This window comes from Lygodium microphyllum, chromosome 24 (genome assembly GCF_053477565.2).
Source record: "Lygodium microphyllum isolate KBCC chromosome 24, Lygodium_microphyllum_v1.1.10, whole genome shotgun sequence".
In the NCBI taxonomy this organism is placed as follows: Eukaryota; Viridiplantae; Streptophyta; class Polypodiopsida; order Schizaeales; family Lygodiaceae; genus Lygodium; species Lygodium microphyllum.
In genome coordinates this window covers 116,358,940-116,384,436 of record NC_141158.1, presented here as the reverse complement: position 1 = coordinate 116,384,436, position 25,497 = coordinate 116,358,940, and the positions used below count along the sequence as shown (strand labels likewise).

General features: G+C 38.9%; 1 protein-coding gene across 1 annotated transcript in view; it reads right to left on the bottom strand.

Annotated features, from left to right (window-relative positions):
- Positions 1 to 4,038: 4,038 nt before the first annotated feature.
- The window catches only part of LOC148015546 (Transducin/WD40 repeat-like superfamily protein), a 114,918-nt gene continuing 93,459 nt past the window's right edge, over positions 4,039 to 25,497 (bottom strand). Inside the window, exons 15-21 of the mRNA XM_087665675.1 lie at positions 12,733 to 12,919; positions 12,376 to 12,629; positions 6,501 to 6,593; positions 6,320 to 6,421; positions 5,851 to 6,211; positions 5,298 to 5,435; positions 4,039 to 5,218 (exon numbers count right to left, since the gene is read on the bottom strand). Of these exons, the coding sequence (XP_087521801.1) occupies positions 4,427 to 5,218; positions 5,298 to 5,435; positions 5,851 to 6,211; positions 6,320 to 6,421; positions 6,501 to 6,593; positions 12,376 to 12,629; positions 12,733 to 12,919 (1,927 nt within the window). The 3' untranslated portion in view covers positions 4,039 to 4,426. The remainder of the gene's footprint in view (positions 5,219 to 5,297; positions 5,436 to 5,850; positions 6,212 to 6,319; positions 6,422 to 6,500; positions 6,594 to 12,375; positions 12,630 to 12,732; positions 12,920 to 25,497) is intronic.

Below are 25,497 nucleotides of genomic sequence, written 5' to 3'. Positions count from 1 at the left end.
TCTAGTGGGAATTTATCTAAAACTTCTTCTGCAAGTAATCCAACTTGCTCTAGAAATACACTTGTTCAAGCTTCAAAGACATTATTTTCAGATTCTCCACTATTGATGTCTCCCGTTTGCAGCTAACAACAAACACATAGCCATGGCTATGGCACTCATCTATAAAAAGGGTAGTGTTGATGCTAGCAATGCAATATTGTGTGTGACCAATGTTGATCATAACCACTTGTATGGCTTGTAGGATAATGTTGAACCCAGTAGAAATATAGAATGCTTAAAATTTCTCTTTCATTTCAAAGAAGAATCTTACAAGAGAGAAAGCAATCCTTGCTTTTGCAAATTAAAGTAGCACTTCTTGGAAACAAAAGTGGAAATTTTCCCTAGTGCATGCCAATGTGCACTTGTTCAGGTTTTCTTAGTCTATATTTAGTCTTATCTTTCAGTCGTTTATTACTTGATTGGTCGACAATGAGAAGCTTGCTTTTTTAAATCCATGCTAGGCTAAATGGTTAATATCTTAGATTTCTTGTGGTCTTATGACATTCATTTCTCTTAGCATGCAATTGGATGGAAGCATGTGACTACTCCTAAAAGGGCTACCCTAAAACTTAAGGGGGACGTAGCATTTTATCCCTAGATAGTAGGGCTTACATGTTCTTGATGCCTTATCCATGTCAAGGTTAGCATTACAAGTCCTTATTCAACTCCAAAGCATGATTCAATTGAACAAAATAGCTTTCAAGTTAGCATCATTAAATGCATGTTAATGAATAGACAAAGCATGCTTGATTCTTAAAAGAATCACTTTAGCAAAGAGTGTAGGAGATATTTAACAAAGTCAATTGCATATATCCCTTGCATATGTGTTTTCTACAAATCTTAGGTATAAGTTTGATAAATGCTAGTAGTCAAAGAAGGAGATTCAATCCACATTCCTAATCTCATTCAAAAGCAGCATAAGTCTTGACCACAAATATCCCACATCTTTGTTGAGAAACCTACAAAGAATCCATCATGTCCCTACAATTTTGTTATTCTCCACATTGAGAAAATTGTAGCTCTATCTTTTTAAGTGAGAAGGCCTATCAAATAGCAAGGCCTTATCTTTACCTATCACTAAGGACATATTCTCTAGAAAGGTAAAAACCCTAGCTCTACCTTTTTGAGTGAGAAAGCCCATCGAATAACAAGGCATTGTCAAGGGCAAGCCCCTAGCTACAACCAATGTAATCTCAATTGAATTAGAGCACACTGTACCTTGAATTCTTCTTACTTCTATAAAAGCTTCAACCTTGCACAAGAGTATAGCAAGAAATTTATTAGCAAGGTTAAGGCATAAAGCATTAAGCATGTCATTATGAGTATAGCTACAGGCATCCTTAGCTTTACTTCTCATGTGGGCTTGCTTCCTCCCATAATGCTTGCAAGCATGGCCCATTGTGTGTATTTTGCAACCCAACTAATTTATGAAATTTTGAGTGAAGAAATTTACATTCCAAACCTCCATAATCATTAGTTTGAAACTATCATGCTTAAGACATGAGGTATTCCATTTAAAAGGAGAAAGCCTCTTTTCCTTAGTTTGATCATTGCTGCAAGAAATGGAACCAACAAAGGGGACAAAGATGGTACAAGGACCAAGACCAAAACCAAGTATCCAATTCCATAATTTTTTCCTATTTGTGCTCATATCATGAGCATATAGCAAATATACGAAGGGTTGAAACCCCTAAGGAAAATCTTAACCCCCAACACCATCCTCTCATTATTGTTTAAAAAAATAAGGGAAGGGAAGAGGCAAGAATGTGTATGTGTAGCTCAAACTTTTATAATTTTTCATGACACGAGACATTATGAGCTTGATAAATCAACAATGATTTCTAGCTAGTTGCATGTGTGCTATGAAATCCTTATCATTATCAAATCGAGTCACTTACCATGTGTACTTTAGTGTCACATGGTACACCTAATGAAAAATATGCATTTCTAAATGGGATTTAACTTTTTGCTTTTTTTTAAAAGATTTGAGTATATGAGTATATAGGTGATAGTAAGAGGAATTGGATAAGACTAACATTAAAATTTAATTTCATACAATGATTGGGGGTTTCTCAAGGTAATAGTTCACTTGTGAGCTAGTGATGTGACACTTTTTAGTAATTTTTTTGTGAGTGAGGGTGTTATATAATTAAACTATTTATCATTTTTCCCAAAGGTTGCAAAGAAAGTTCTCCCAAGCACTAGGTTTTTTAGCTCTCTTGCGAGTCTCATCTAGCACTACATTGTAGACCATTGTTCTATGTATTTCAAGACTTCAATGACATGTAATAAGACAACACATGTCAAGATTCCATAAGCTAATTACACCTTGCTTATTGTGCTGAGGAAGCCATTATGTGGACTGAAGCTTTGAACACTTTAACAAGATAGGGTAAGATAAATTTTAATGACAAATTGAATGAGATCCATAATAGGGGTCTGATTCTCATCTACTTATGTTAGAAATAAATATAGTCTTGGAAGGAATCAAAGTGATACACCAAAACAAGGTCATATTTATGTACATCACATTGTGAGATATTAACAATATTCCTTTTTTATTTGAAAATGGTTATTTTTCTTCAAATTACCCATTATGGCATATTCTATTACAATGTTGCATTGACAAGGCAATTCTTCTTTGAGATGATACTTGTAATTAACTTAAGTAACCTACTTTTAAGAAATAATGCTAATAACAAAAGGATGGTGATTTGTGCACTCCTACACCCTTGTTTTTCCTTTCAAGGATACAATGTACTTTCTTAATGCTAGGTGCACTCTATTATAGTATTGATTGGATGCAATTACTCATGACGGAATGGCTACAACACAATCAAGTGTCTTGTATTTATCCACAATAGGAAGTGCAAATTGAACTTATCTACAATCGCAAGCTACATAGGTTCTCAATTTTTGAATTTTAATAAAAAATACCACAAACTTATGAGTTTTTCTTGTTTAAAATTTAAAAACAAACAACACTCAAATGCCTTGCATTTGTTTGTTGTAGAAAGTGCGAGGCATTTGAGCGTTTTTTATTATAAAATAATTGACTTTAAAAATCAAGAACAAATCTAGCTTGGGATCTCCAGAGACTAGACACTAAAAGGTTTCCAATCCATGAATTGAAACTAGACAAGCAAAATTAGTCTCATTAACTTGCACATGTTCTATCATAGCCTATGAATGTAAAGCCAATACCAACTACTAGGGAAGAAAGAATGGTAAATTTGATCTTTTCTTGCACCTTACTCTCTGGTTACTAAAAGAAACAATAAAAAAGTTCAGATATAAGAGAATTTCAATCCAAAATGGAAAGTAGACTTACACAAACACAAATCTTAGGATAGAGCCAAACAATTTAGAAGGCCAAATCAAGGCAATTTTGAATAAGCTCTATCTAGAGTCCCCATTAGATAACCAATAGTCCTTTTCATTCACCAAAAGCCCAAAGGCAACTAGGTCTTCACTTGGAAAAAGCCATCGTTTGAGGGTTCTAAACATACATACATTACTGAGTCAAGCTTCAGTAGGTTGTTCTATTATTAGTCAAACGACTTTAGTTAATCTAATCATCAATACATTCTCTCTTCTTGCCATCATGGATGGTCTGAGATTAGCTACACCAAAACATTCTCTATCATGTAAGATTGAATTTTCACAGCCAGACATTAATGAATTTCTCTTCACTTTTGATTTCTAAAGCATCCTATATAAAATTTAATGTGAGAGATTTTCATGGACGGATAGAAACAGGAAATTAGAGAATCATCTTACATCTAACATGTACAACGCAAGAAGTCCAACTGCACACACTTCCTTTGAGATTTTGCATCTATATAGCAACATCACTAGGCAAGTTCAACAGCTCATCAAGCTCTGGAAATGTCTGAACTCTCAGCATAAAAGAGGTTCTCAACCATACCTTGCCCAACCAATAGCTTATATTTCAATCTCACTCTGCTTTTATGAATAGATTTTGTAAATTATGTTGAGTAGCATAAGCTGTTTCAGGAGAAGTCGCAGCCAGCTAATAAATTAATAAATTGAGCTCCAAGTGTCAACATATAAAATTCAATGACATTTGAAAAGACAAACACCATGAGTCCAGACTGACAAGCCTACAAATATATCCTCAATAAGGAGGTGGAGACGAGATTCCAAAACTATTGTTTTGACCAGTTTTCATGGCTATAAAAGTCTGTAGTACACTGTAACACAAGAACAAGGCATATATATGTATTTCTCAATTCAAAGCCAACATGGTGGGCAGTAGCAAGCAGAACAAAGAAACAATCAGATCTTTACTTTGCACTGAGCCATACTGGAAAATTACATCATCTGCTGCCTTCACTTCACTCATACAAAAGAAACAAATCAAAACCTACGAAAGAAAATCAACCAATGGAGCTAGTGATACTGTGCCATTTTGGATCTGGCTTGTAACAGGTAGGTTATTATCAGTTGTTGTGGAAGACACGCCAGAAATAGTTGTGTTTGCAGCATTTGAAGGTTGAGCAATGGCCATTGGAATGACTGAAGAAGGGGTAGTTGTAGGTAGCAAGTTGATGGTGGGTAATTGCTGCAATTGGTTGGGAACTGCCGGCTGTGTCAAAACACTCAGCAGAGGATCAGATAATGTAACAGGAGATGGTAAAGTTGCTGTAGGTAACAAGTTCGTGGTGGGTAATTGCTGCGGGTTGTTAGGGACCACTGGTTTGACACCAGGTAATGAATCGGACAACATGACAGCAGCTGATGTAGGACTCTGCGATGCAGTTATACTAGTGGGCGGTGGTGACACTGAACCTTCACTAGTAGGTGTAGGGAGCTGTGGTCCTTCGAGCTGTAGTGGTTTAGCAGGCGGCCCTTCTAGCATCAGAGGCTGACCAGCTGGTGAAGGATTCTGCTTCATTGCAGTACCTTTTGCCAACATGCCCATGGTAGAAATACCAAGATTCTGACCAGAATTCACAATAACATTTCCAGGTGGAACAATCTCAATGAGAGGTTTCCTATTGGCTTGAGTAAGGTCCTGGAGAATCGGTGCTGCTTCAGGTAAACTTTGTGTAGCTGTCTGTAATAAAGCTGAGCTTGGTCTTTTTGATGCTGCCTCTTTTTGAAGAAGCTGATTCCATGATTGAAGTATGTTTTTGATTGCTGGTCTCCCATGGGCCTGAATGGACCAAATCAAAATTAATCCATGCATAAACCAACTCATAAACTTGTAGCATACCAAGGGAGCAGAATTGTACATGAGCATGCAATGCAGCTTCAGCATACATTCCGGTCTCTTGCAATGCCTTTTCCAGTAATGTGGAATCTCCCAGTAAAGCAGCCCCAAGGGCTGCCTCACGACCTTGGCCAGCTGCAATCATTGTGTTTACTAATACCTGCAGAGAAAAGACAGAAGGTAAATTGTCAATCCCAACAGAGGGCTTTAAGTACTCTTGTTATATTTAAGGATGCCTTGAGGAGTCAAGGTACATCACTGAAGACAATAGTGCACCAACCTAAATTATGCTCCCATTTCCTTTCTGTGGTGTTTGAGAACAAGCTAGACTAGCCAATTACAGTTCTAATTATCCTGTTTGTCTTAGCAGGGAAATGAAAAGGTTGAAAAGATCTGTAACAGCAGATGAAATAAAGTTTTCCAAGTGTCTGAGAAATTCATTCTATGGCCAATAATACTCTTTCGTTGGGACTGCAATCAATACCCATTACCATTTTAAAAGGGAATATACCAAGCTTTCAGCCCTCATGAAATTTGATACATAGTCCAAGAAGAACTAAAGTAGAGAAACGTACCCCAAGTCGTGTCAATTCCCCATGCAGAGCCAGCCTAAATGCCAAAGCTCGAAGTTCATGTGGCTGTAAGGCATCTTTTATTGCACCAGCTGCAGCAAGTCGTCTCAGTGCCTGAACAGCAATGTCTTTTTGTGCTGTTGCATCAGCTGCATCAATCAGCTCAATAAATTCTTGAGCAAACTTGATAATCCCCTTTACAGTATCTGCCATGTTTACATCTGAAGCTGGCAAAATCAGCAAACCAGTGGAATCATTTGCTACATCCATTTCTTGCCCAATATTTCTGCTGTTACTTAAAGTCAGCAAGCACTGGAGTGCTCTTTTTAAATCATTGCTTTGTAGTGCCAAATCAAATTCAAGCCTGCAATTTACAAAATTTGTCTCTGTTATACATGGTTCATAAAAGGACTGTATGCAACAATTTTCAGACTGCACGGATATAGCAACACTTTTCAACAAAATACACCACCTTTTGGAGATTCCAGGCAAATGTAAGGCTTCAGTGGCATAACCCATTCCCAGCATAAACTCTGCTAAATCATCATGATGCTCCCTGCCTAGCCTTGTTGCCCTGGCAGAAGGATAAAAAGTGTGTCACTGTAGTTTTCATCAAACGTACATGACTGTTTTGACAACATGTGGGGATATACCATTTCACTGCACTGATAGCATCGCCATAGGCAGCAAGGCACCTACAACGAATTCCAGGATGGCCCAAACCAATGGCATGAGCAGTCATGTACCTGTAAGGAACATGAATAGATCAACACATTTATCAGTCCACAGAAGAGGTACCAGAAGATGTAAATTATGCATGGGCTTGCGAGCCTTGAGAACAAGAAAAAGCTTTATGTCCTCTGGTCAGATTAATGTGAAGATGGTTGAATTCTCAATTCATTCACTTTGCTATGACTAACAGCAGTTAATTATGCTTAATCATTGTCCATATCTTCAACGTAACAGCTGCAACAATTTTTGTTAACCTAACCCCAAAGGGTCCTTTTAATGGCATAAATATGCGAAAGCTGGTCTGACAGCTGACTCACTCTTACCCCACCTCGCTCAAATATGCTCCTACTCTTTTACCTGTATCAGACTAAACTCCAGCTGCCCTCAGCCTGTGGCTACACATAGATGGCTGCTGCTTGAGGGGAAAGAATACAGTATGCCTGGAAGCATTTACAGCATTTTTTATATAAGCTATGATTCCTGCTAGTCTGATAGCTAGATATCATTCCAATGGTCTAGCTGCCTTGCACCAAATCAATGAAACAAAACAAGCCTCATGCTGATTAGTACACCTATCACTAACATCACTGGTGCTTTGAGTTTATCGACATGCCAGCAGAATGCCTGATAGTGGGAAATAGATGGTTGTCCATCACTAACATCACTGATGCTTTGAGTTTATCAACATGCCAGCAGAATGCCTGATAGTGAAAATTTGATAGTTGTCCATCAGTAACACATTTATGTTTAATTAAATAATATATATACAAATATACAGCACTACTACCCTACTCAATCATAAAATAATTAGGGAATAACACAATTTGATGTTCTTACTTACCTTTTAAAAAAAAGTAATAGAACCTATCGTTCCTCTTGCTGCAATACTTGCACTTTTTCATATAGTTAAACAAGCTAATCCAAGCCTACAGCTGAGTATTGATAGCATTGCTAATACACCAGAATTGACATCGAGTGCACGAGGATCGAGACAGAGTGCTCTTGACTAAGGTATGCACAATGAGAGAGGAACTGAGTGCAAAGGAGTGAGGAAGAGAGAGTGAGAGCATGACATTCAATGTGGGTACAATAACTAAGTGTACCACTTTAGGTTTTGGATAATATATATGAAGTACATGTGTAATGGTGCGTGCACACCCGAACACCGTAAAAGGCATAGTGAGCCTTTATTCCCAACAACCTCCCACCTAAAGGCAACGTGCCTAAAGGTAGAGGAAAGAATCAGCTAAGTCTATGTATGTACAAAGCTGAAATACACATACTATCCACCCCCATCACTGGTAACAATGAGCAAGCCGCTCAGCTGGAAGACCCTTCGTAAGGTCTGCAAGGTTATCATCTGTATGTACCTTGACAAGCTCAATGCTCTTGTTGTCAAGTACATCCCTAATAAAATAATACTTCACCTGTACGTGCTTTGTCTTTGCATGAAAGACAAGATTCTTTGCTAGCATGATAGCGCTTTGACTATCACAATGGAGGATAGGAAACTCAGTAATACCAAGCTCTCTCATCAGACGCGAAAGCCATAAAGCCCCCTTGCATGCCTTAGTGGCAATCACATACTCTGCCTCTGTAGTAGACAATGCAACACATTTTGCAACTTGGGTATCCATGAGAGTGCTCCCCCCGTAAACATGAACACATATCCCGAAGTAGACTTTCTGCAATCAAGATGACCAACATACTCTATATCCGTAAAGCCAACAACAGATGACTTCTGCTTTCCAAAGTAGATACAAAAGCCCCTTATGCCCTTAAAGTATCTCATGATACCCTTCGCTGCTTCCCAATGCTTTTTGCTAGGATACGCCATGTACCTGCTAACCACTCCCATCTGTATGAGTTCCATATCGTCAGATGCAACCAAGCCCAAAATGGTTTGCAAAGTAGTCATTTTGACTACAAGAGAAAAAATTTCATCAAAATCAATTCCATGTTCTTGCTTGTATCCTTTAGCAACCAGTTGTACCTTGTACCTTGGCAAAGAACCAAAAGTGACTTTCATTTTATAAACCCATTTGCATGGTAGTACTTTTTGCCCTTTAGGCAAATGCACCAAATCCCATGTGGCATTTTTCATGATCTTCCATCTCTGACAGCATAGCCTTATGCCATTTCTTACTGTCTTTTCTATCCATTGCTTCCATGAAGCATGATAACTCACCACTATCTGTCAACATGACATAATCAGCCATATGATTGACACCAGGAACAAACCTAATTAGCTGTCTTTGCATTCTAGTCAGGTACGAACCCAATGATCAAGTTTTGTTGGTTGTTCAGCTTGCAAATCTACATTGACAGTTGTTGTTCTGCAGGATCGGCATGTTGTACAGCTGGTTCTGGTTGTTCGAAAGGTATCTGTTCTTGTTGAATTTGTGGCACATCGTGGACAATATCTTGCTAATCATTTTCAGTATTATTCCTTGCATTTCCAAGGACATTTACAACAGGTATTTGTTGCTATCTAGCAAGCATCCTTTGTTATCCTATCGATACATCTTCCCAGAATACAACCCTTTTGACTTTCTTCGTTTTTAAAGGTTGTTTGTGCATGTGATCTTCTCGGAAGATAACATCATTGCTACATACAATTTTCCTTTTTCCAGAATCCCATAATCTATACCCCATTTCACCCTCATCACCATATCCTAGGAAAATATATTTACAAGACTTTGGCTCAAGTTTGCTGTGTTCTTCCTTATGGATGTGCACAAATACCTTGTAACCAAACACTCTCAAGTAAGCATATAAAGGTGGCTTGGCCAACCATGCTTCTTAAGGGACTCCCCCTTCCCCAAAGACCTGTTCGGTAACCAATTAATCAAGTGTATAAATGTCGTAAGAGCCCTTGCCCAAAATCCATGAGATAAAGCAGTATGTGACAACATTGTACAAACCCTATCTTGAATAGTCATGTTTATATGCTCTGCAACACCGTTTTGGGGTGGATTCTGAGGGGCAGTAAACTCCCTTTTAATCCCTTTGCTGTCATAAAAGTCCTGAAAGGCTTTGGACACATATTTCCCACCATTGCTAGAGTAAAGACACTTTAATGTCTTGCTGATATGATTTTCAACAAGTGCTAGAAATTTTTTAAATTTATCCAAGGCCTCGTCTTTACAATGGATTGGATAAACCCATACTTTGCGTGTGGCATCATCAACAAAAGTAATGGAATACTTCTTTTTCCCTAGAGATAACCCTGGCATCTAACATACATCTGAATGTACCAACTCTAAGGGTGAAGACTTTAGATAAAGAAAATTTTTATGTGACGTTTGAGCATGCTTACCATGAATACAATGATCCCATTGTTCAAAATCAACATATCTCAAAGACCGCAAATAACCCAAACAAGAAAGCACTTTCATTCTAGTTCGACTCGTGTATCCCGACCGGCTATGCCACAAAGAAACGCTTGGTTGCTCAATGATGGCGACTACATGGTCACGCATGCTAGATACATGCAAAGGATACAAAGTATCACTTTTGGAGCCCTTGGAAGCAATGCAAGAGCCCTTATAAATTTTCCATTTGCTATTCCCAAAGGTGATATGATAGCCTTTGTCATCTAGCTGCCATGTGCTTATCAAGCTCTTCTTGAGCTGAGATACATGCCTTACATTATGCAAAACAAACATGGAGCCATGCTGAAATTCCAATTTTACGCTGCCAATACTTGCAATTTTACATACATAGTTATTCCCCAAGTGGACAATACCATGTGCACCACCATTGTAGTCACAAAACCACTTGTGATGTGGTGTAATATGAAAAGATGCATTTGAATCAAGTATCCAAGTGTGCATATCATCATCAAAATTTGCAATCTATGCACCCGCACTCAAAGAAGAAGCAAGAACTACATCACCGTCACTGTCATTCTCTTGAGTGACTACATTTACCACCTCTATCTTCACATTGCTTTTCTTTGCAGGTTGGCTGTCCTTTTTCTCAGCCTTGTTGTTTTCAGTGTTTATGCTTTTACCTTTATCTTTCTTCAATTGAAAATAGTCCTGTTTGTAGTGCCCTTTTTTGCCATAGTGATGACACTCCACATTTTTTTCACGACCACTTTAGGTTTTTGATAATATATATAAAGTACATGTGTAAGGGTGCATGCACACCCAAACATCGTAAAAGGCACGGTGAGCCTTTATTCCCAACAAGAATCTCATTGTAAGCATGTAACACATTTCACTATGGGGTGGAACTCCAAACGCGTTTAGCTACTGAAAGATAAGTTAATGAAACATTTAGCCATTTCGCTATAGAAAAAGATAAGTAACACATTAGTCAGAATGTACTCCAACATATTTTTACTCCGGTTTTCTTAAAGTTAAAAGAGGAAATGAAGTCATAACTATAAAGCAATATTAGAAGGGATAACAAATTCTATTCGATCAAACCACCTCACACTTTGAGCAAAGCTCCCCCAAGGTCTATGGAACCTTGTCAGCCTTCTTTAGACCTTATTTTGGTCCTACATCGTCACATACTAAGCCTGGGACCTGCTTGCTCGACCAATTCACCATCTCAATACTACAAACCAAGTGTGGACTCCCCAGGTGAAGTTCAACGGCATGGTCCAGCAGAGTCAGGGTACCCCTTGACTAGAAGCGGCTAACTTCAATTGAAACAAAATCCAAAAAAGTGAGTGGAGTGATTTTACTCTTGCTTCTCTTTCGCATTTTGTAAAGAACGTGTTAGTTTTGGAGGATCCTTGTGGAAAGGATGACGAAATGCGCATGCATATTTAATATTGAACTATCAGTTGATTCAGTCTAGATGATATGTTCAGCAAGACTTTTGGAGGGTTCTATGATATCATATCCAACTGATGAGCCAGAATAAGATTCATGCAACCTGATCTGGAATGAAGATTTACCAGATCATATGGAGGAATTTGACTTTTAAGAGCAAGGTAAACATCTCTTCTTCGAAACCTAAAACACCATGATAGTGTCCAATGCAGTGATGCCAAGCAAAGATGATAGATCATCAAACATCAAACCCAGAGTTTATAAGAAAGCTTCACTTGATTTTAGGCTAGAGTGCTAGACCAAAGTAATACTTACAGAGAACAGGATTGCTTTGTACCCTACAACTCACAGAATAAAGCTGATCTGCATGCTTTAATCTTATATCCTCACACTCTAGAGCTTGGCTTGCCTAACCAAGATTAGGCACTTGATGAGGCTAGCAATTGGGTTTATTACAAGGGTAGTAGTTGGGTGGCTACTAGAGTGAGCAGTCAATTCCCAAAGCCGAGGAGGTTAACAAAGCCTGCAAAAAGGACCCTTTGAAGTGGAACCAGCCTTCAGTGAAACTAAAGAGTTGTACAGATGTAAACTTGCAAGCTATGAACTAAACTGTAATTCAACAAACAACAATTGAGCTAGAATGCGCCCACACCAGAAAGATGACACCTGTTAGCCCAACCTTGGCACCCCTTACTGTATTTCTTTAAGTTACAGAAGAGCTTCTCAACTCAGAGTTCAAAGGCTGATGCTCAATTGGTAATGTGTTCCAGGCTATATGTTACTGATGAACACTGGGTTAAATACCATTTCTGGCAGTCACGTGTGTAATAATGAATGCATATACTTACTTTCTTTTATTTCCAATCTCTACATGTCATGAACCAGACAAGGCAACGGTAGTAAATTATTCTAGATGATTTTGAGAAAAGCCTCGTAACAAAAACACAAAAATCTGCACTAAGAATGGATAAAATGCCTAAATTTGCTCATCTATTGCTAAACTTGCCTGTCAATAAGCCATAGGACACCATCTCTTACACCAACAACAACAAGTGGTCCAACAGGACGCCTTTGCTCAGGTGGCAATCTTGAAATCGCCACTGAAACACCCCCACCAGCAACAGCAACTTCAGCAGCAGATCTCTTCTCCTCAATCGCCTTTGGAACAACTGCATCTTCTACCTCTGTTTTCGGAAGTTTGGGTGTAGCCATGAAGGGAGGAATGGTGGGTGTGTGCTGGAAAGATGCAAGTCGGACCACCTGAAAATGAAGGGGAAATCATGATCATCTCCATAAGAGAATATTTTGCATATTGAGGTTAAGCATCAATTTCAACAAGAATGAAACTTTGAGACTTTTGTACCTGCAGCATTGGAGGCCTTAACGGAACTCGCTCCTGCACAACAGGTTGCACATTATCTACTGTAATTAATGCTAGCTCTCCATGCTCTACCATAGCTCGAGCCTGTGCTTCATTAGCTTTTAATTCTTCCTTTTTCCTCTTTCGTTCCAAATCAACAGCAGTGACACCAGCATCTACAAAAACACACCTACAACATAACCAATTTAGTCAAAAGATTGATGCTCGTATGCCCTAAGAAGAACCCCTTCTTCTATTTAAAGCCTACAATATTGGGGGAAAAAACACTTCCACACATTTTCTAGTGTTAGAGAAATGCAAACACAAAGGCACATTGATTGCAAAAGTTGTAATAAGTTATGTCTGACAAATACTAGGTGGTACCTGGTGTCAGATTTGGGCCTAGACCAATGTATTGGCCACTAATGTTAGTGGTGACATTAGAGACTAAGCATTAATTAATTAATAAATGCCAATCTGAGGGTTAATAACTACTCACGGACACTTGGAAGACGATTCAGCCTAGCCATTTGATTTTTTGGCTAGTGAAACTAATTTCTAAACATGACAAATTATTTAAGTAAATTTTAGAATTAATATTCTGAAAACTAATTTAATAAGTTGGATAATGCTAGAAGATGGGATTATAAGGTTGCCACTTGGCAAAACTTGCCCATGCAAGTGAAAAAAACGTTTTTGGAGGTTGGTGGAAGTCTATTCCAACCATTGTGAGAGAGGAGGCTGTTAGAGAGCAAGGAGATGTTGATGTAGCAATATGTCTTTATACACTTAGATGGACTCAAGCAGTGATGATGCCTCTTAGTATGAACATTCGCATGGGAATGAAGTAAATGCAACGTCTGACCTTGGACAAGACTCAGACCATGGATAACAAGCTGAACATGTTGTTGTTAGGCATGATACATGGCCTTTAGGGCATAAGGAGGCTAATGACCACCAAAGTGAAGAGGAATTTGATGACAAGCTCAAGAATCGGATGAAGACAGCAACAAATCCCTTTGCTGAATTAGCAAAGGATCCTCAATTTACCCAATTTTTGAATGCTCCAAAGAAGGACAGCAAAGGCAAGAAAAAGAAGATGTCTTCTACACCTTCGAGACAACAACATGCACCGAAGATAATGCCAAACCCTTCATTTGAAATCCCCAAAGATGCTAATGAAATAGAACAGTTAGTACCTACAAGGCAAGGAATGCAAATCCAATGGATTTTGAATAGCCGGGCATGCATGGTATGATTACGCACTCATGATATTTTGGTGGAAGCACGATTTTCCATGCTATGGTTGGACAAGGACTGCATAGGAAAATGTATGGCACAAATCCCTATGGTATGCAACAACCAATGCATGGCGTGCAAGGCCCAATGTATTCGGGTATAGCTGAAAATATACAAAACCCTATGTATGGCAACATTGACTTGATGCCTAGGGCACAAAGTAGCATGTTTGGTACCGCATCTGCATCCCCAAATGTTCATGGGGCTTAAGGAATAAATGTTGATTATGTAATTTCTCCATTTAGCATTGATTTTGGTGTAAATTCAGCAAATGCACCCTTTTTGCAGTAGCCAGTGTATGACAACTTGATACCCAAAGGGACAGCAAAAGTCTATGATGGGGGTGGAAAAGTAGTGAAGTTTGAGTCCTTCAATGATACACAAGATAAGCTAAAAGCTTTGACCTTCATTCAACACTTTGATGCAGCCTATTCAGGGGGGAAACTTCACCGAGTCCTCAACGATTCAAAAGGCAACCACTTTCTTGAAAGGGAATGCATTACAATTGTGGTCCACTCTTTTGATGCAAGGTAAAGCACCATCAACATGGGTACAATTCAAGCAAATGTATGCATCGAATTGGTTGACAAGTACCTTTGAGGTGGATATCATGATAGCTTCGAATAAGCTGGTTGCTAAGAAATGTAAGAATTTGGAGCAATATAATAAGAAGTTTTGGAATACATTGTTGCTAATTGCTTCTTATCGCTTCGTATCCCTTCATGAGTAAGTGAAAAAATATATTCATGGGCTGCCCAAAGAAATCAAAGATTTTTGCATTAAACCCACCATGTCTAGCATTTTCAGCTCATAGAGATTGCTGCTACAACCAATGCTTTGCTGCATGAGAACGATTCAGGCTTCGTAGAGAGTAGGGAGAAGCCGAATAAAAAGTTTAAGGCTGAGAAAAGAGGCAAATCTGAAAAGAGACCAAAATAGCAACGAAAGGGCTCGAAAACATTGGCACAACATAGCTTGATGTAAAGTTGAAAGGTGAATCTGTCCTTGTTGTATCTATAGCTACTATTTCTAAAGTAATGAAAAACAATTGTCTTTCAATGCACTTGGTTTTTGCTAAGGATAAAGATGATAGTAAGAATGTTGGGAACACGTCTAAGTTAGAGAATGATCACATGTCATTTTTGAAAATATATGTTGATTGCTTCTCTCCGTCACTTCTCAGAAAGCTACCACCTGAAACGCCAAAAGTTCATGGCATAGATCTTATCCTTAGAAGTAGCCCATCTAATAAGCCACCCTACAAAGTCGATATAACCCAACAAAAGGAGATTATAAATCAGGTGAATGAATTGTTAGAAAAAGGGCTAATTCAGCCCAACTCATCTCCTTTTTATTCTCTAGTACTTTTGGTACAGAAAAAGAATGGTTCATGGCGTATATACATTGATTATCATGCTCCGAACAATATCACAATAAAGAATCGTTTTTCGATTTCTCAAATCAATGATGTTATGGATAGATTGTAAGGGGTAGCCATATTCAACCGTATAGATTTGAAAAGTGGATATTATCAAATACACATTAGATCAAAAGATATGCCTAAGACAACTTTCAGGATATCTTTTGGATTATATGAGTTTCTTGTTATGCCTTTGGGACTTACAAATGCTCCTTCCACTTTTAATAGAATGATGGATCGTATCTTCACACCACATAGAGGATTTATGGACACTTTCTTTGACGACATGATTGCCTATTCAAAGAACGAGACAAAGCATAGAAGACACTTGGACATTGTGTTCAATGAGCTACATGAGCATAGGCTGGTTATCGATGACAAGAAAAATGAATTTTTCTTGCATGAAATCTACTTTTTGGGGCATATTGTATTGGTTGATGATATTCACATGGACCTTGCAAAGGTTGAGGCAATACAATCATAGCCACCTTTAAAAAATGTGCATGAGATCCGCAACTTCTTGGATTTATGTTCTTACTATAGGAAGTATGTACACTGATTTGTTGAAATAGCATCTCCATTGCATGCTTTGCAAAAGAAAGATGTGCCATTTAGATGGAACGCAATGGAAATTTCAGCATTTGAAAAGTTGAATGAAAAGATGACTTCAGATCATGTGATTGTGTTGTCCGATCTAAGGAAGCCATTAATAGTTCAATGTGATGCATGTGGTAACAACATTGGAGCTATTCTTATGCAAGACGGCCAAGTTGTAGCTTATGAGAGCCGAATTCTCCACAATGCAAAAAAGAATTTGCAGCTCTATGAGAAAGAGCTCTTGGTTGTGATTCATGCACTATCTACGTGGAAATATTATTTATTGGGGGCTAATTTTACAATGCAGACAGACCATCAAACTTTGAGGTACTTTTCGATGCACACAAAGTTGTCAAAGAAGCATATGAGATATGCAAATCTTCTCTCTATGTTTCACTTTCAGATTATAGATATTGATGGTAAGAAGAATGTGGTGGCTGATACACAGTCACGTAAGCCACAAATTTAAGACATCACCATGGTTTATTACACTGAGTTGGATGCCATGAAAGAGCAATATATTGCTGATTCAAACTTTGCTAATGTTTATGATCATCTTTGCAATGACCAAAGGCATGAACACTTTGTGCTAAGAGATGAATTTCTAATAATGTATGGACAAGTGTGTGCCACAAAGCAGTTAAGGGCCAGAGTTATCACTGAAAGTTATGCTGCTCTGTATGCAAGACACCGAGGTATTTATGCCATGATCAAGATAGTGGACCATTTCTTTTATTGACCAACTTTGAGACATGATGTAGAATAGTTAGTTAAGACATGCATTGTATGTCAAATTAACAAAGTATGATAGGCAAAAGACCTCGGGTTTGTTGCAACCCTTGTCTATTTCAGATAGGCATTGGCAGAGCATTGCAATGGACTTTATCTTTGAGCTTCCTAAGACACCTACAAGCAATAATGGGATATGGACTATTCATGAGGACATGTATATTTGAAACCTCACTTAACATATGGATTAATTTTTAATCGCATCGTTAAGTAAATGTTACACATGTGACATGTAACTGCAATTAGAGCAAATTTATGAGCTTAGGACCCAAGGAAATAACGGGATATTAAAGATAAAAGTTGCTATAAGTTATGCCGCATATGTGTTTAGTGATATCTAGTGCCAATTATTAGCCTAGGTCATTCATTTGACTATAAGTGTCAATTAGTGACACTAGGAAAGTGTCAATTAGTGACACTAGGAAAGTGTCGTTTAATTATATCTAACGCCAATCTGATGGTCAAAGATGACGCAGAGACACTCGAAAATGGAAGTTGCCTAGTCAATTTAATTATTAGCCAGTTTTTTTTTAAACACTGAAATAACTATTAGATTAATTTTCACTATTTAAAGACTGAAAATTAATATTTAATTATGGATAATGTCACCAGGACGTGAAAATTTGATGCTTTGCTTATGTTTAATTGACATTTGATTAAAGGATTAATCAAATGTGCAATTAAAAGATGCACATGTGAGGTGTAAGTAACTTTTTCACAGTTGAAGGCCGAAGGACCCTGTGAAAAAGATGGGTGTCGAAGGCAAAAGTTGTAACAAGTTACACTTAGATTCTAAGTGAATTATGGTGTCAGTTTGTCCCTAGGACCATTAATTGGCCATTAAGTGTCAATGATGACACTAGGAACTAGGTATTAATGAATGGATTAATGCTTGTCCAAGGGTCAATTAATGCATGGGACCACTTTGCATTACAAATGGCCTGGCCAATTAATTTTTGGATGGGCAAGGTCAATTTTCTAGGCATGGATTAAGGGCTGAATTAATTTTCAGAATTAATTAATTCTGAAAATTAATTAAAAGCTGAAAATTGCTGAAAATGAATTGAGAAAGCTGCCACTTGGCAAAACTTTCCCATGCAAGTGGGGGAAAGGCTAAATAGGGCTAAAGGGAGAGGGAAATCTCGTTTTTTCATTTTGGAGCTGTTGGAAAGAGGTGTTGGACTGTTACTGCCAGCTTTTGGGGCCATTTCCCAGCCATTGGAGACCATTTTGGTGATGGAGATTGCATATTCTTGACCTTGGGAAGCTGGCAATTGCTGCTGATACACTTTCTCCTAAAGATCACAGTCTTTGATGCTCCTATTGTTGTTGGTGTATCCGTTTGGGGCTGGTATAGCAGGACAACTGATTTTGATCAGTTCTTTTGGTGATGGAGATTGCATATTCTTGACCTTGGGAAGCTGGCAATTGCTGCTGATACACTTTCTCCTAAAGATCACAGTCTTTGATGCTCCTATTGTTGTTGGTGTATCCGTTTGGGGCTGGTATAGCAGGACAACTAATTTTGATCAGTTCTTCGTGACAAATCTCAGAATTTTCTCTCTCTGCAGCATTCTCTCATCTCCTTCAGCCTATACTCAGTAATTCTTAGCCATTCGGAGGACATCTCAGCCATTTTTGGTGGGTTGATCTGTAATTTCTGCAATAAACCCTAATTTACAGCAGAAATTAGGGTTTAGCAGACACCTTGGGATCCGTGCTAGAGATTGAAGGCTCAAGGGACTAAGATCAGCAGCTGATAATTGAAGATTATCAAGGGATTCCAAGAGCCAGCCCATCCTGCATTGATTTGGGGCAGCATTTGGCTAGCCAAGGGTAAAATTGGAGAAGAAGTCCTGGGTGAATCAAGGGGCAAATGACCCAAAAGGCTTGTTGGTCATTTATGACAGCAAGGGCAATTGGTTAGCAGGAGGAGATTGAAGAATCTCAAGTTGTACTCCTTCCAATTGAATAAAAGCTAAAGAAATACCGCAAGGGGCGCCAATTTTGGAACCAACAGGGTGTCTATTGTCCAAGAATGTTATGGTAAAGTGTGTATTTCATTTTATGTGCATTTATTTATTGTTATAATTAACTCTTAAATCAGGCTTTCACCACCCATTCTAAGAAAGAAGGCTGGTTTCAAATAATGCTATAAAAACCATTCGAAAAGGCTACCAATTGTCAAAAATGCCCATGGAAAACTAAAAAACGTCTTTAGGGGCTGGAGAGAGATTGGAGAGAAGCATTTTAGTGCATTCAGCGTGCAAGAGAGCAGAAGATAGTACTGGTTTGATGTGTTAACCATTGGAGGACCTTCTGAGGGAGCCAAGGGTAGAAAAGACTAATCAACAAGAAGTGACAAGATCTATAGACTGTTGAAAGAAGGCAGTAATAGTAAATGACTGATTTTTTTCAGTTCTTCGCAAAGAAAGTTTGAATTTTCTCTCTCCTAGCATTCTCTCTTGTATATCCTAGTTTACAACAAAAATCAAGGCTTAGTAGCAACCTTGGGAAGCATGCCAAAAATTGGAAGCTCCAAGACTTAGATTCAAGAAGGCTGAAGATGTTGTCAATGAAATTCAAGTCGAGAGACAAGCAAATCAATGAATTTGGGATATTTTCCATCTCCATCAAAGCGGGTGAAGGCCAATTGACTGCCCGAATCAAGGGGCAAATCAAATTGAAGACTTGCTTATCATTTTGGACAGCAAGGGGAGTTGGCATACTAAAAGGGATTGAGAGAATCCCATTGTACATCAACTTCTTCTTCAATTAAGTTAAAGAAATACCAAAACGGGTACCAATTTTGGGATCAACAAGGTGTCTATTATCCAAGATTTTAAGTTATTTTGCATTTCTCAATTTTGTAATGAATGTTGCTACTGTAACTAAGTTGTAATCAAGGAATTACCACCCATCCACAGAAGAAAGGCTCGTTTCAAACTATCATTTACAGGTTTAGTATATAAGCGCATTTTATTCCGGTGAGGAAGAAAATAAAGGCTGATCGTATGGCACGATTGTTTTTGCAACAAATATTTAAGTATCATGGTATGCCAAAGTCGATCATTTAGTGATTGAGACCCTTGAATGATCACTTTATTTTGGAAGGGGTTGTTTGAGAATATGGATATCATGTTGAACCTCTCATCATTATTCCATCTACAAACAGAAGGTCAGTCTAAGCAAGTAAATTCCACAATGTTAAATATTTTAAGATGCTGTGTTTTAGACCATAAGACACAGTGGGAGCAATATTTGCCCTTGGTTGAGTTTGCTTACAACAATACCATGCATAGTTCCATAAGCAAAGCTCCATTTGAGGTGGTTTAGGGTGGCAAGAAGGTACCGCTGTAATATTTCCTCACAATTAAAAGTTAGTTGGTTAGTTTAAAAGTTAGTTGGTCAATTAATAAGTTAGTAAGATTACTAACTAAAGACTAACTAACGTTAATAATAAACGATTTTTATTAAATTAAAAATATATGGGTTTTTTTTAAACGTGAGTCGTAATTCGATATTTTTCTCGGATTGATAAGGACCGTAGTCACCTTTCACGGAAGTTACAACATGAACAAGAGTTATGAGCCATATTAATCACTAATGTTAATGTGTATAGTATGGATGGTCCAAAAATATTAGATTTTTGGATAAAACTAGCATATTTTAGACATTTTAGATATTACTTATTGTAAATGTCCTAAAGAGAGAAAAAAATTTTAGAATTGGATGTCATATTAAAAAAAAGACAAGTGATGTTTTAGCTAGTTTTGGAGATTTTATAAAAAAAAGAGAGAGAGAGAGAGAAAGAGAGAGAGAGAGAGAGAGAGAGAGAGAGAAATTACACCGAGAGACTGCAAGGGAGAGAGTTAGCTCAATTCCCCTATCTCGGAAGCCATCTTCTCTTACGCTCTTCCATCTCAAATCCATTCCACCTTCCTTATCTCTCGAATCTACTTGCAGACGATGGCCCCCAAGCAAAGAATGTCCCGTGCGGATGGCAATCCTACAACCAGCAACAAAGCTTCGGACAAAGACATTACTGTCAATCCAACTGCGGTACCGATCGTAAGTAACGTATTTCCAAATTGATAAATGCTTGCTTTGATTCTCGCATGAGATACGTTAGGCCCCATACTATGATACACGAGAATAGATCATTGAAAAGGATAAATTTCATCTCACATATTCGAAGGATGAAGTTTGCAAAGTGCATGTATCAAGGGAAGCGGGTGGGCAGAACCCCCGATGGATCCGTCCTACGACAGGGTGGTCCCAAAGAACTCGGAGGCTTCTCATAAGATTGTACCGACGTTCGACCTTTAGGTATTGTCAAGTTAGAACCTGATTTCATGCCGTCTTAGGGAGACCGGAATGGGACTACACCCTACGAGTAGAGAGGTTGAGCGGTGCATCCGTCTCGTTTCCCATTCTCTTTGAACCAAGTGCGGCATGGATCTGCTTCAACTTGGGTATCTCTGCGTAAAGTAGAATGTTAGGAGACCTTGGCCACTAGGAACCCAAATTTCAGGTCGATCCTAGTAGGTTCAACTGCGAACGTTCCGTTGCGAGATGGACTTGGGAAACCCTAGGCGACAAACCCCAGAACATTCCATGGGAGTGTCGAGCAGCGACGCTTAGATTCGTTTCTCGATGGACCGCTAAAACGTACTTGAACAACCGATAGGCGAGCACATTACAACCACGTATTCTGCAAACTAAGAATAAGATCTTTGAGGTTGATTGTTATGTGGAAAACTTGAATGCAACCTATGCAAAGATAAAGAATACACTTCAGAGATCGCAAGAAAAGTAAAAGAGAGCAATTGATTGCCATAGACATGCTTTGCAATTTGCAAAGGGCGATTATGTATTGCTGCATTTTGAAAAGACAAGGCTGAAAAAAATAAAAGAAAGAGAAAGATTGTATCCGAAGTTAAGTATGAGATACTATGGGCCCTTCCAGGTGTTGGAGAAGATCAACAATGTGGCATATCGGCTGAAATTACCTCCACATTGGTGGATACACAATGTCTTTCATGTCAATTTGTTGAGGCCTTTTCACGATGATCTGCTAGAGGATATGTCTGCTGAAATTCAACATGAGGTTGAGGAGCTAGATGAGATTTTGGTACTCCAGCAAATTTTGGCACATAAGGAAAGAAAGATCAAAGATAAAGTTTCCAAGAGATATTTGGTGAAATTTCAAAATCGTTCACCAATGGATGCCAAATGGATGAAAGAGAATGACTTGGCAGACCATTCTTAGTTGTTGCAACTTTACCTAGACGCTTTTGAGTTAGAGCTTACTTTAGTTCAGGGTCTATCAAGTTCAGTAGAGCAAGGGTTTGGAGTATTGCCTGATGCGCAAGGGGAAGGTAGCACTTCCACTCCTCCAATTATGGACAGCTCTAAAATGGAGTGGATCTTGGATATATTTAGCATGCATCCAAGGTATTGTGCTAACAGTATGTTTGCCATGAGGTCACTACTTAGTGTACTAGTCATTGTGAGATGTATATAGATGAGTATGAGTTTCACCCAAGCACTGGAACTGTACTTTTGCATCAGCTTATGATCAACTTGGCATGAATTTTGCCTCAATTTCGAGAGACAAATTCTAATCAGTTTCAGCTTAGCTTTTTATTAACTTGAGAACCGTTTGTGGTCACTTTTGGGATTAATTTTGCATCAATTCATGCATTGATTGCCATTAGTTCTTGCAATGAGTTTGTGATCAATTTAGGGTCACATTTGCAGCAATTTGTGATCAATTGTTAAATCAGCAAGTGATCAGTTTATGATCAAATTATACTTAGTTTTCAACAGTTTACATCTAGTTCCATGGACAACAACATATGTTATGATGTCATTGATGTTTTAGCCATGGTTTATACTTGGTTATGCTATGCTATCGTTTGGTTTTGCCAGATGAATTGAGCTCATGAGAAATAGACATGTCACATGATAATCTGGCAATGTTCTTGAGATTCTTTGAGAATCTTACGTTATGTTATGATTGGCTGACAATTTTCAGCATGTGTTGGGCATATGGAATGGTTGAACAACAGTGCACAATGTTATGTTAACTATGATGCCTTGTGGAAATTCTAATCCACTATTTAGCTTTTGAAGCATCTGGCAGTGCAATCGAGGATAATTGCAAGGATTTTAAGGGGGAGGGCTATCGTGAGAATATGTATTTTTGAAACCTCACTTTGTGAGAAGAAGGCAGGATCGAAGCTTAGCACAGAAATCAGTAGACAATATGAGAGTGAAGCATGACACCCAATGCAATAGACTCAAAGAGTGTAAGCTGAAAGTACAAGGTATAACCCTTAAACCTTAGGCTGTAGGGGGTGTTCACAACCGAACACAATAAGTGCCCGTAAGTGTGTGTCATAAGCACATACGAAATAATATCATAAGTCTGGGGGGGGGGGGGGGAAACCTCTCCTACCGAGAGTAAAAAGTGCCCCAATGTCCAATTGATCACTGACACTGCTATGTGAGAATAGGCGTAAGTGAGGCGTGAGTGAAATACCCAACAAACCCCCCTGGAGTGAAGGGTGATCAAGAGTACAAGGATCATCCGCCACCAAAGGAGATCAAATTTGAAGCATTGCGAAATGCTTCAAATTTGTCACGAGGAAGAGCTTTGGTGAAGATGTCTACCACATTACTGGTGGTAGGACAATAGACAAGGTTGATATCACCTACATGTAGCCTCTCTCTGACAAAGTGATAATGCATCTCAATGTGTTTCGTGCGTGCATGAAACACAAGGTTCCGTGTCAGTGAAATGGCACTTTGACTGTCAGTGAGCAAAGAAGTAGGCTCCATAATAGATACATCTAGATCAGCTAGCAAGCCTCTAATCCATACACATTCAATTGTGGTAGTAAAAGCTGCATTGTATTCAGCTTCACATGACGATGTGGCAACAATGGACTATTTCTTGCTAAGCCAAGATATGCAAGACAAGCCAAGAAAGAAACAATTGCCACTAGTGGAGTGACGTGAATCATAATCACCAACCCAATCAGAATCACTGTAAGCATGTAACTGCAGTGGTCCCCCCTCGGTATAAAGCAATCCTGTTGGGAATAAAGAATCACTGTAAGCATGTAACTGCAGTGGTCCCCCCTCGGTATAAAGCAATCCTGTTGGGAATAAAGGCCTCGTGCCTTTAAATGTGCTTAAGTGTGAACGCACCCTTAGCACTTGTACTTACACATATATATCTATCTAAAAACCTAAAGATACATACTCGTCATGTGTACCTAAAAACGTGCTCACTCTCTACTCTGCTCTCTCGCACTCTATCTCTCACTACGCGTAACAACTATATGCCTCGATCTCTGTGCCTAATCGGTCCCTATAAACTGGTATCAAAGCTTCGACTAAGGTGTTCGCGCTCCTCAGAATCTGTGCTGGACATCTCTAGTGTTTTGCTCGCGCGAAATATTTAGTTCGCCACTGACTTCAGGCATGTGTGTGTGCTGCACTGTCAGTCGACAGTCTGGTAACCCAAAGTCTGCACAAGCAACAGGTCGTTTTTGACCTAGTAGACAGGCGACAGGCCGTTTCCTGTCTTGACAACCAGGCAATAGCAGCAACTAACTGGCGGGAGCTGTAGGCGTGGCATCAAGCGGCGTCATTTCTTGTCTTGACAACCAAGCGACAACAACTGTCGACTGGTGCATAAAGTCAACGGGACTAGTCACAGCGGGCAGTAGTCGACGGGGTATTGACCAGCAAATGCTGACAACACCCGTTGGCAGGTGCGCGATGGATGGAACTATCAGTAGGGGCCGAGGCTCACGGCAAAGCTTGGCGGGTCAACGGACCCATCATAATCTCTGACAAAATCTTTTTTTTTTCTTTGAGATTTCTTGTGCCCATTGACGAGTGTTCATGCGTGGAGGCACAGCTTCCGAATTTCGTACAACTGTGGCCCGGAAATTTGGGGCTTTTCCCGAATTTGGGGATCTTAACACAGATTTGGACAATCTGACTTAGAAATTGCGAAGTTGGTGCACATTTGCCCGGGATTTTTTTGGGGCTTTTCACATTTTAGTGAAATTCTTTCAATTTCACTGAAATTAGTGCACGCAGGACTTGGAAAATTTGGAAACTTGTCCAGATTTGGTGTGAGCAAGATGCAACAATGATATCCGTCTCAGAAAGAATTTGTGACATTTTGTCCCTGACATTTGGGGCTTTTAATGTACATGTGCAAATTGGGCTGAAATTTACCCAATTTCTCGACATTGATGCACATTGGACCCCGTGCAACTTGGGGCTTTTGCAATTTGGGCAAAATTTGTGCAGCATTCGGTCATGTTATGTACATGCAAGTTGAATTTCGTGCAATTTGGACATCAACACTTGGTAAAATTTGGGGGTTTTGCTGAAATTGCTTTATTTTGGCAAAATTGGATTGTCCTATGCATGACAGAGGAAATGCAGATGTGTGTTTGACGCTTTGAGCACAAAATTTTTGGGCTTTTGACCGTTCGTGTCAAATTTTATGCCCGAGGGTACATGTACAACAGAAATTGCAACTGAAATTTTGGGATTTCTCATGTAATGTGATGCACATGCCCTTGGAACAGCTGTAATCAGTTGGATAATGCTGTAGCACATGGTTTGGTGCT